Raw genomic sequence first — 12441 nt, 5'->3', positions numbered from 1 at the left:
AGGGCTGAACAAGGCCTTGGGCCATACAGGTTGATCTCTGTCTTTTATCCCATTGACAGGTGGATCTAGCGAAGCTGGCCACACAGGCAAAGAGGGTGAACACCAAAGCCTCCTGGTCCCATGTTCCCAGCTCCAGTAGGCAGCGCGTGAGATTTCAGTTGGAAGCTGCCTCCAGAGGGACAGGCAAGCCCTTCGTCTGGCCCCATACTGGGAGGGGATTCCCTTCTGGACTGGGATGCATTCGCTCAGCAGATGCCACCTGGGGCAAGCTGTGGGCCATACAAGAGCCAGGGAGCCTCTGTCCCTGCCCAGAACCGCAGGCAGAAGCAAAAGATCAGAGCCTGAGGCAGTGTGGGGTGGGCACTCAGGACGGGTGGAGCACAAGGCATAGGAGCTGATCTTGGAACAAAGCCTGGCAGGTCATCTGGGATTCTGACAGTAGCCCGAGGGCAGGGAGGCTTTCAGCTTTGGGTGCAGGCTGAGGAAAGGGAACTTCCTCTTTCGGGCACTAAGGGAGTCAATGAAGAATTTTGATGACTAAAACCTAGTGAAAGCGCACAGGATGGCCTGAGGGAGGAACCCCTGGGAGCCTGGGAACACCTGTGGTAGAAGGTGTTGTGGAAGCCTCCAGGGGCCGGGGGAGGTGGAGAAGGCTGTGATAACTGTGCAAGTGAGAGGCCGGGGCCTGAGTCAAGACGAAGGGGCAGTGCCACTTACAGCAGGTAGGAGAGAAGTCACCTGGCCTTAATAACCAATTGGCCAGAGGGTGGGCGTGGGCAGGGAGTGAGAGGAAGGGGACCCTGAGGATTAGCGAGGCTTCTGACAGGGGAGAAGGAGTAGGGGTGCGACCATAGTCAGGCTGGACATACAGAACGGTAGCAGGTGTAGGGGCAGGGGCAGGACCAGGTACAGTTCTGGTCTCATGGCTCTGAGGTGGTGTGGACCTCAGGTAAGAGGTCTACACTGGAGACAGGGCTTCTCTGGAGGTGGGAAGAGATGCACTAGGCTTGGAGGAGATCCCCGCGGAGCCAGATCATGTGAGAGAGGTCAAAGGACTAATTCTGAGCCTCCCAGCCCATGTGTGCCGGAAAGCAGAGGAAGGGAGCCAGGCCAGGGGAGGGGGGACATGGAGGGTAAGAGGGAATCCGGAGGGTGGGAGGGGACCCAGGAGAGAGGGAGGGATGTGATAGGGACCAGAGAAAGAGAGGGGCACTGAGGAGGCCTGAAGTACCCCTGTGTCAATCTCGGCAGCCAGGAGGCTGGGACCCTGGACAGGGGCACGCACGTTCCCGCTCTCTTCTGCAAACCCATCAAACCCTGAGGGTAAGCCTGGCTCACACGGAAAGGGGCAAGGTCTGGTGAATGCTGCGGACTGGGCAGCAGAGCACTGAGGAGTGGGCAGTGAAGCGGGAAAATGTGTGTGTATGTGTGTGAGTGAGCATGTGTGTCTGTGTGTATGTGTGGTGTGTATGTGGTGTGTGTGTATGTGGTGTGTATGTGGTGTGGTGTGTGTGATATGCATGTGTGGTGCGTGTATGATGTCTGTGAGAGTGTGAGTGTGTGGATGTGTGTATAGTGTCTGAGAGTATGTGTGCATATATGTGCATGTGAGTGTGTATGTGGTGTGAGTGAGTGTATTGTGTGTATATGTCAGTATGTGTGGTGTGTATGTGGATGTGAGTGTATGTGGAGGGTCTGAGAGTATGTGTGTGTGCCTGTGAGTGTATTGTGTGTATGTGTGTGTGTGTATGTGAGTGTATTGTGTGTATGTGTGTGTGTATGTGAGTGTAGTGTGTGTCAGTGTGTGTGGTGTGTGTGTAGTGTCTGAGACTGTGTGTGCCTGTGAGTGTATTGTGTGTATGTGGTGTGAGTGTGTGTATGTGAGTGTATTGTGTGTTTGTCAATGTGTGAGTGTGTGTGTCAATGTGTGTGTATGTGTGGCATGTGGTGTGTGTGTGTGGAGTGTGTGCATGTAAGTGTATTGTGTATATGTGGTGAGTGTGTGTATGTGTATGTGTGAGTGCATTGTGTGTATGTGTGTCAGTACGTGAGTGTGTGTGTGTGAGTGTGTGTATATGAAGAAAGAGGATGGAGGTAGGCTCCTCATGGACAACCTTTTGGGCAAGGAAGACAATAATTGGTTTTCTCACCTAGAACGGGACCCGGAGGAAGAATCTAGAACTCATATCCTTAGGGATAGATGCATGCCCACAAGGGGAGGAGAGGAGAAAAGGCTGGAGGAGGGGACATCATAGTCAAAGAAAAAGACAAGGAAGAGGGGACGGTCAGTACCCATCTTCACCAGCTTAGGCTGCTGCTCTATTCCCGCACACTCTGAGCATCTCTCTGATTGCTCTAAGGCTCTGGACATACGAGGCTCATGAGCTCACCCTCCTCCTCTTGCCTGGCATGACAGAGACCAGCACTGATGTACTAGAGTCAGTTCATTCTGGCCTGTGAGAGAGCTGAGTGCTGAATACAGCCATCATTAAAAATTAAATCACATAAACTTGCAATTAAATAAATCCTATTAACAAAAGTACTGAGTACTCAATGACCACATCTACTGTATCTGCTGGTGGAATTTCTGTAATGGTGTGCTACACATATCTCTTCCCACCCTTGTGTTCTGTGATGTCATGTTGGTAGGTTGAAGTGGGCCATGATGGGAAGATTTACACCATAGAAACTGGCAAACACTGCAGATCAGGGCTGTTGTGGCTAAATATTTAGCAGTGTGCTTATGGATAGTTTCTTATAAAAAAAAACCCACTGGGAGCCTGGACAGGGGCACTGGCATTCCCTGGACTCTTCTGCAAACTCATCAAAGCCTTCCAGTGACCTTAGCTCACAGGAGAAGGGACAAACAGCCCGCTTGCAGGGGAAAGAAAGCAAGAACGAGGCCTCACATACCCAGACTGAAGAGGTTGACGGCGCCATAGTCCAGGAAGTAGCAAATGTGCCGGGCATTCTTGGACATAGAGCTGAAGGTGTGTGCACAGCTGGACGCAAGCGGGTACACGCAGCTGGTGCACATGTACACAAGCATGGGCCAGGAGTAGTTGTCATTCTTGATGTCTGTCACATACAGTGCAGTCACAAACCTCCATGCAAAGAACCTGGAACACAGAGGGCCCACTCACCCTCCACGATGAACACAGAGGATCCACTCACCCTCCACGATAAACACAGAGGATCCACTCACCCTCCACCATGAACACAGAGGACCCACTCACCCTCCACTGTGAACACAGAGGCCCACTCACCCTCCACCATGAACACAGAGGATCCACTCACCCTCCATCATGAACACAGAGGCCCACTCACCCTCCACCATGAACACAGAGGATCCACTCACCCTCCACCGTGAACACAGAGGATCCATTCACCCTCCATCATGAACACAGAGGCCCACTCACCCTCCATCATGAACACAGAGGCCCACTCACCCTCATGATGGAAGCTCCTCTTAGATCCTCACCTATCTACTGTCTCCATTCCCTCGCGATGACCAATTCCTTTGTGTTCTCACTTTGGGGAAATATGGTGTGTTAGGGAGGTAGGGGGTCCTTTTTTAATTGGGAGGCAGTATGTTGGGAATGGGCAGGTGAAGTAAGAAGAGAAGCTTTATGTATATCTAGTCCAATCCCCTAGCGATTCTCCAGCCTCAGCTTGCGTGCTTCCAGGGATGGGGTGCTCATTACGTCCCAAGGCAGCTCTGAGGGCTGGAAAGTTCTCCTTCATTGGCTCAAATCTATCCTCCTTGTATCTATCTCCATTTGATTGGCCTAGTTCCCTCCACCAGGATCATAGAAAACAAGCTTAACGTGTGTGTGGGTGTGTGTGTGTGTGCATGTGTTCTTTTGTTTTGTTTTGTTTTGTTTTTTTGAGATGGAGTCTTGCTCTGTCTCTAGGCTGGAGTGCAGTGGCACAATCTTGGCTCACTGCAACCTCTGTCTCCTGGGTTCACGTGATTCTCCTGCCTCAGCCTCTCGAGTAGCTGGGACTACAGGGGCCCGCCACCACATCTGGCTAATTTTTGTATTTTTAGTAGAGATAGGGTTTCACCATGTTGGCCAGGATGGTCTCCATCTCCTGACCTCGTGATCTGCCCACCTCGGCCTCCCAAAGTGCTGGGATTACAGGTATGAGCCACTGCGCCCGGCCACCTATCAAATATTTTAAGGCAGTCTTTCTAACCCCCTCCCACCTCCTTGAACTTCACATTAAATAACCCCAGTTCCTTCAGCCATTCCTTGCAGGATCTAAATTTGGCGTTACCACCATCCTTGTGGTTTGTCCTTGCTCCATGTAGTTTATCTATGTCCCTCTTGTAGGAAGGCTCCTCAGATAGAAACAATGCCCCAGGTGGAACCTTGCAAGCCCAGAGGACAAGAGGACTGTTTTCTCCCTCCTCCTCCACACTGTTCCTCCACTAAGAGTACAATCACTTTTCTGAATAGCTAGTCCCACAGCTGACTCTCAGCAGAGCCTAGATCTCTATGCAGAGACACTTCACAATTCTTCACCAGATCTGCCTGACCTGCAATCCACACATGAGGTCCCACCTGCAGAACACCTCACTTCCACAAACCACGCCTAGAGAACTGGCTCCCTTTCCCACTAACTCCTCCAAGGAAGGAGATTCTACAAAGTTTTTCATATACAGGAGCTGAAGGAGCGTTGCTAAATCCTTCCAGCTACACTTGTGGTCTTTTCATTTTTGTCCCAGCAGAAGTAAAGCTTAAGCTATTTGCTGTTTCTCTCAACGTATCCTTCAGTCATTTCAATGTTTTGGTGGTCCCATTTCCCTAGGGCATCTTGATCCAGACCTTCCCAAGTCCTTCTTGCTACTCTCTGTTGCTCAGTCAGGATCATCTCTGAGAGCCTGGCACAGTGTAGAGGTGCATAGGCAGGGCTGGGGGTGAGGGGGGTGCGGCTCACCCAGCTTGGCTCAGCTGTAAAATAGCAAAAAAATCACCCTACAGGGATCCATGCATGCAGCACAAGACCCACAAGCAGGGATGGACAGGCCGGTAGCCTTCTAGCAGCTCAAATCTCAAAACAGCCTAAATCAACCATGATTCATCCAGAAAATGGAACACCAGGCAGATGTTCCAAAGTCCAGGAGACATGCAGATTGCAGATGCTGACAGAGTGAGATCTCCAAGGGAGGGAAGTAAGGGGAGGGCAGCGGGGAAAGAGGCAGGTGCTGGGGACACTCACAGCACAGATGCTCCTGAGTCCCCAGGAAAGCTGCAGAAGGACACACAGGAAGCAGGTCCCCCTGACCACTCCAGGGAAGAGAACTAGGGCCAGTGGCAGAGCCTGACTCTATTCCCTTCTGAAGGGTTATAATTTATAAGCGTGTATACTTTTAAAAATGACAAATGGCCCCTGAAGCAGGGCTGTGCTGCCACCCCTGCCCAGTCCGCAGGCCCAGGGTTGCCACGCCCCTTTACAGATCACCCTAGTCCACACCAGACTGAGCTCTCTCCTCTCTCCACTGAGCTGGCTGCTGGAACCAAACAGCCTATCCCTGCATTTTGGCCCCAGGTCTGTCTTCGGATTTTTAGTCGGGCTGGCTGCTCCCGTGCGGGGAGCCTGGGCCCATGTGCACGCATGGCACACTCCTAATCTCTTCTCACCATGACTAGAGGGAGTCCGGTGACCAGCCTGTGACACAGCGCCCCTGCCTGACAGAAGGAAGCCACTCCTTCTCTCGGCTGTGTCTACACCGACCGATGGTGGTCTGAGTGGGAGAGTGGCTTGAATGGCCTCTGAGTTCTTCCAGCTCAGATCCACTGTGATTTGGTGCTTTGACCCTGTCTCCATCCTCCATTCATTAAGCAAAGGTGTGCAGTGTGTGACATTGGCCTTCATCCCCCACTTTTCTCAGCAAGGCCCCTCTTAGGCGCTTCCCTGGCAACTCCCATTTCTGCGCACAGGCTTCCCAGAGCTTTGCTCTTAGCTGGCTCCACCTACAGGCTGCCAGATGAAGTGCCTCCCAGTTGCCATGGTTCCCAGAATGATGACGGAACACCCAGAGCTCTGTGCCAGGTGCCTCTGCCAATGTTTTCTCCCGAAACTCTCACAGCAACCCTTGGGGAGGTGCGGACCATCACTCCTACTTCGCAGGTAGGAAAATGTGAGGCTCAGAGAGGTTGACTTCCTCAAACTAGTGACATTTTAACCAAGGCTCCTGAAAAACCTGGGAAGTCTCCAAGACTGAAGGAGATGAAGGTAAATGCTATCATATCAGGCACGAGAGCAGGGAGCCGGGAAGGACTGAGGCACTTTTGGACTTTCCCCTCAAATCCTACCCTAGTCCATGCCTTAAAGGTCATCCCAGTGGCACACCCAATGTCTCTTCCCTGTCACACACCCCCTTCACCCGCGTGTACCCATGGGGGATCCCTAAACCCCAGCACAGAATCTCAGCCATCTCAACACTAGCTGTGTTAAGACACCCTGGTCTCCAGGGCTCCTGAAGGAGACAGGCCGGTCAAGGGGGCCAGAAGGTACCAGAAGGGCAGCAAGTGAGTCCAAATGTTGAGAGTCTCATTGGTCATTTGGAAAAGGCTGAGGATGCAGGCAGTGGCAGAACTCTGTGGATGGCGGTAGCCGAAGAGGATGCCTTGCTCATGGAACACCTGCAGAGGCAAAAGGAAAAGGACACTGAGGTGAGACAGGAGGGCAGCATGAAGGTCTCTGGAGAGACATCTTCCAAGGCCGTGCACTGTGTGCCTGGCTTGACCCCAAGTCCTTGACCTGTTAAGCTGTTCCCCTCACTCTCTCCTTCCCTCACAGTAGCTTCTAAAATCCCATATCCTCCAAGAAGCCTCCAGCCAGCTGGAGGAGGGAATTCAAGGGCCAGGCTCCCTTTGGGAATCCAGCCTGTCTTTGCGTTCCCTGGTGTACTTACTCTTGGCATGAATCTTGCCTAAGAATCTGTTTTCGTACCCCTCTGCCTGGGGCCTACAGCCTGGTTTTTGGACGCCGTTTTGGTGAGCTGACATAGATGCTGTCTGTCTGAGCCAGCAAGCCCTGCATGTCAAGGGCTGGTGGGAAGAACTCTGCAGAAGATGTCCCCGGTGCCAGGATATATTCACCAAGGTGCTTCATAAAGGGCTTTTGATGATGAGGACCATGATGTTGATGCCTGGGCTGCAGGAAGAGGAGGTGGCTGCCCACAGCAGCTCTACCCAAGCCACTGCCACCCCCATGCAGCCCATTTGGCAAGTCCCCCCCAAAAAACACCCCCACTGAGAAACCTGGACTGATCAGGTGAAATATGGGGTATCGACCTGCCTGGAGTATTGTATTACATCCACTAAAAGTGGTGAGAAGATAATGAGGCCAGAGGGACAACAGCCCGGGATGCAATAAGAAGTGAAGAAATGTGGAATTTAAACTGTATTCCTGCCATGGTTAGAAGAGCTTGGGAAATTGAAGTTTACACCGTGGGGCAGAGGCTGGGAGGAACATAGAAAAGTGGTGTTTAATTTGTTGAGGTAGTAGGATGAAAGGAGACCTGTTTTCCCCTTCTCTGTTGATTTAGACCAAGGGTTCTCAATTTTGACACTATTAACACTTTGGGCCAGATCACTGTTTGTTGTGGGGGCCAACCTGTGCGTCCTTTCACAGCATCCACGGCCTCTATCTGCTAAACGCCACTAGCTCACACTGTCGGCACCCATCCCCCCAAGTTGTGACAAACAGAAATGTCTCCAGATATTGCCAGATGTCCCCTGGGGGCTAAAGTCGCCCCCAGGTAAGGACCACTGATTTAGATAAGTGTTGCCATACCCTTTGAAACGTAAATTATAAATGAGTAGGGTAATTGAAGCAAATAATAACAATGATAATGTTAGTAATCATAACCTAAATCAGGTCACAATAAGTTGCAAAGCCTCTCCTTTGAATTTCTAGGGCTGTGAGGGGAAGGCTAGAGGAACTTCAATCTAGCCACCCATTTCTCATTTGGGGTGCCAACTTCTTAGTGTAAGAGAGGTTCTCTGTTAAAAAAATGTACAATAAATAATACCAGAGTTTGTGCTATTTTTTTTTTTTTTTTTTTTTGAGACAGGGTCTTGATCTGAAGCCTAGGCTGGAGTGCAGTGGTGCAATCATGGCTTACTGCAGCCTCAAACTCCTGGGGTTCAAATGATCCTCCCACCTTAGCCACATGAGTAGCTGGAACTACAGGAGTGCCACCATGGTCAGCTAATTTTTTTATTTTTTTATTTTTTTTTTGAGACGGAGTCTCACTTTGTTGCCCAGGCTGGAATGCAGTGGTGTGATCTCGGCTCACTGAAACCTCTGCTTCCCAGGTTCAAGCAATTCTCCTGCCTCAGCCTCTCGAGTAGCTGGGACTACAAGCGCATGCCACAACGCCCGGCTAATTTTTTATATTACTAGTAGAGACGGGGTTTCATCATGTTGCCCAGACTGGTCTCGAACTCCTGACTGTAAGTGATCCACCCACCTCGACCTCCCAAAGTGCTGGAATTACCGGTGTGAGCTACCACGCCTAGCCTAATTTTTTATTTTTCGCAAAGACAAGGTCTCACTATGATGCCCAGACTCATCTTAAATTCCTGGGCTCAAGTGATTCTCCCATCTTGGCCTCCTAAAGTGCTGGGATTAGAGGTATGAGCCATTGTGCCCAGCCTTGTGCTATTTCTTGGGGTTCCAAGTCAAGTAGTCACATGGAACAGTGCAGAAGGTGAGGGGCTGCCAGAGTAATGAGTCAAATCTGGGCCCCCAAGGCACCATGTGGCCTTGAGAAAAGTGAAGCTGAGGCCCTGGGTCACAGCTCTCAGGGCCTCTGTGTAAAATGAGAGGGCTTGGCTAGCTGAATGGTCGGAACATTCCCTTCCAGCAGTAGCCCCAAGTTTTAGAGAACTCTTAGTTCAGTTCTGGGTTAAACTGGTCAACTAGAGGGAGGGGATATAATGAAGTTGGCTCATGGTCCAATGAAGAAATACTATGAATTCGGTTTGGGTCTTAGGTAATTAAAGCGATTTGTTCCAGTTTTTGACTCACCATTCAATTCTACTGATGCCCCGGTTTATGGTGGACAGATTCCTATAATGGGCAGCAGGAATCTTGAGTTGCAGATTTCCACCCCACCAAGGCTGATGACAAGGAGGCAAATAGGCCAATGGCCTTCAGCCTTTGATCCCTGTGGAGGAGGACGGCATGTGGTTGGCGGGACTCAGAAAGCCTTCTAGCAGAAATAACAGCTCCCAGGAGCTCCACACTGGGTCTATCCTTCTACCTTTCAAGCTTCTTTCTCTCTTCTTTTTAAGTCATTGTTTTATAATTATTTATTAAAGCACTGGCCACTGGTTACAATGCAGACTCCATTAATCATTATTTATTCCTTCATATGAATTAGACTAGCAGATCCAATAAACTAAGAGACTTTGTGACAAGGGGCCAGTGAGAACAGAAACATTTCAGAGCACTGGGAATGTGGGGACTGTGGCCTGCAGGGAGGAGGCCGGGCAGGGCTGCAGGAGAGCACAGACCCTGTGACAGCCACAGCAGCAGTGGCTGAACAGAAGCTGGAGGAAAAGGTCACTCACGGTCTGTGAGTACTTCCCTTCTCTCTGTGGATCCCGGCATTCCAGCAGGCAAAACTGGGGGGACTGATGTCATCAAAAGCCAGCAGGGAACAGAAGGGAAATCCATACACTGGACAACTTGACCCCATTTAGGAATCTGGCCCCAGACCTGGGGAGGATATTTTGCCACCAAAGCCAGGGCTGGGCCCAGATTAAAAAAACCTGCCTCCATCTGACCTGCTATGCTGACCCCAGAAAAGGATGGGAAGCCCAATACTGGCCATGCAATAGGGGCAGGATTTAAAGCAGCCTTTCCAAAAAAATAAATGGATGGATAAAGTATAGTAAAAGGAGTCCCTGTGTCCCAGGACAGTGATGTTCCAGCTTAGACTAAGAAGACTGACCTGTCCCTGCCCTCCCCAACTTGAACCTCTGTCTATCAAGCCCCATTACTAGTTCTTAGTCGCACTCCTGCCCTGAGCTCCCGTGAACACAGGAAAGGAGAAACGTTCTCTCGTCTTCCCACTCTAGCCTTAGCAAAGTGCTTTGCCTAGAGCAGACCTTCATAGAACACAGGGTACATACATTGAAAGGACAAACTAAATATTTGAAAACAATTTTGTATTCCAAACCCAGTTTGACCCCAAAGGAAAACTGCAATCATTTCCTCAACACTTTGTAGCTTGGCCTCATTTCTAAGCACCCCCAAGTAAGCAAGTGCCTGCTTATTTGCACAGCAGAATTGATTTGTAGAACTCCACCTTGCACCCCTAGTTGCAGGCTGAGCAATTTAGAGTGAAATGAAATCAAATCATATGCAGCCTATTATTTAGAAGTGAGAACCTCCAGGAACTAGGAGCGGAAGGGCACATCAGCAAGTTTTCCCTTTCAGTTCCTGCCTCAGGCTCAGCATCGAGGAAAATCTTCTTGCATGGCCAAGACTTGCATGCACCTGCTAGCCGATGCCTACAATTCCACCGTGACAGTTAAAAGCTTTTGGTTTTTCTAGCTATTAAACTGCAAACCACCTGGAGAAAATAATTGGGCATTTTGGCCAGCTGTAAATAAGGGCAGATTTTGATAGCAGGGAAAGAGAAGAGGCAGAGTGGGATCAGGGGGCCTCAGGCGCTATTCACATGAATTCTGTCATTCCTGCTCACTGAATCCTCACAACCAGCTTGGAAGAGCCTTTCATTGTCCCCATTTCACAGAAAAGGAAACTGAGGCCTGGAGAGGTTAGGGCACTTACTCAAGTTCTCAAAAGTAACAGAAGCAAAGCTGAAACCTAAATGCAGACAGCAGCCTCCATTCCCTGCCCTCTTGTGCACTGTCCTTCATTGCTTACCCTGGGGAGGGCTCTGTCAAGAGATAAAACCCTTATCCCCTGGCCTGTACTGTGATTTTGGACTGTGACATACTTCTCTGAGCCTTAGATTCTTCTTCTTTAAAGTGCCATTATGAACTAAATCTCGGAGGGAACTGTGTCCCTCCCAAAATTCATCTGTTAAGTTAAAGTCCTAACCCCCAGGACCTCAGATGCAACTGCATTCAGAGATAAGGTCTTTCAAGAAGCCATTAGAGTGGGTCCTAATCCAGTCTGCCTGGTGTCCCTCAGAAGAAGAGGACATTTGAATTCACAGAGAGACACCAGGGATGAGCGCCCGCAGAGTGGTGACCTTGTGCAGAGGCAGCAAGAGAGTGGCCATCTGTGAGCCAAGGAGAGAGGCTTCGCCCCTGTCCAAGCCTTGATCTTGAATACCTTTCAGTCTCCGGAACTGTGAGAAAATAACTTTCTGTTGTTTAGACCACTCAGTCTGTGGTATTTTGTTGTGGCAGCCCTAGCAAACTAATACAAGCGGTGAGGTTGTGCAAGCCAGTGCCTCTCAAACTTTCTTCTAGTGTGTGCAGAGCACCTGGGCACCTTACTGCAGTGTGGTGGCTGGGGCGAGAGTCTGCAGTTCTAACCAGCTCCCAGGGCCTGCTGATGCTGCAACTGCCTCTGGCTTCAAAGCCAGACTCCCACCCCAGCATCGTGCTGTCACCTTCCTGCCCAGAATCCAGTTCCCTACAGAAGAGGAAGTTCCCTCTACGTAAGAGGGACATGGTGACAGGGAAAGCCAGGACAGGGAATAGTTAGAGGCCAGTGGGGAGTCTGATGAGGTGTTTGCTGGCAGAGGGCAGGGGAAGAATGAGAGGGAAAAGGGGGAGGCCATGCATTGATGCAGCAATTATTATTATTATTATTATTATTATTATTATTATTATTATTATTGAGACAGAGTCTCACTCTGTTGCCCAGGCTGGAGTGCAGTGGCACGATCTCAGCTCCCTGCAAGTTCTGCCTCCTGGTTCAAGTGATTCTCGTGCTTCAGCCTCCCGAGTAGCTGGGATTACAGGCGCCTGCCACCATGCTCAGCTAAATTTTTGTATTTTTAGTAGAGACAGGGTTTCAACATGTTGGTCAGTCTGATCTCAAACCCCTGACCTCTTGTGATCTACCCGCCTTGGCCTCCCAAAGTGTTGGGATTACAGGCGTGAGCCACTGTGTCCGGCCTTGCTGCAGCAGTTATAACCTATAATTTGCTGGGTACCTGCAGTGTACCAGGCTCTAGGTTGGACAGTATGCCACATCACTTGCAGGACCATGCTTAGTTCCTGCAGAACAGAAATACTTAGGCTCTCAATTGAAAGAGCATAAAACAACAATTGCACACCACACACATGCAATTACTAGAACTTTAAAGAGGCTGAATTAATAGCCAACCATTGTTGGTATGAAACAATTACAGGAAAATGCCAATTTACAACACTGCTGTGATGTTTTTTAAAAAAACAACATGTCCAATATTCAGTCAAGCATAAGAATGCT

The 12441-nt window shown here is 50.0% G+C and overlaps 1 protein-coding gene across 5 annotated transcripts in view; it reads right to left on the bottom strand.

Moving 5' to 3' along the window:
* Positions 1-12441, bottom strand: part of PAQR5 (progestin and adipoQ receptor family member 5) — a 101395-nt gene that overhangs the window by 15740 nt on the left and 73214 nt on the right. For 4 of the 5 annotated variants that reach the window (XM_023220725.1, XM_023220724.1, XM_023220728.1 and 1 more), the window contains 2 exons: positions 6526-6653; positions 2914-3119 (listed from right to left, as the gene is read on the bottom strand). In XM_023220725.1, coding sequence (XP_023076493.1) covers positions 2914-3119; positions 6526-6653 — 334 coding nt within the window. Of the gene's footprint in view, positions 1-2913; positions 3120-6525; positions 6654-9048; positions 9188-12441 lie in introns of all 5 variants that reach the window. The other variant, XM_023220727.1, reaches the window with a different exon arrangement.

Source organism: Piliocolobus tephrosceles, chromosome 6, assembly GCF_002776525.5.
Source record: "Piliocolobus tephrosceles isolate RC106 chromosome 6, ASM277652v3, whole genome shotgun sequence".
Lineage (NCBI taxonomy): Eukaryota > Metazoa > Chordata > Mammalia > Primates > Cercopithecidae > Piliocolobus > Piliocolobus tephrosceles.
This window is presented reverse-complemented; position numbering and strand designations above follow the sequence as displayed.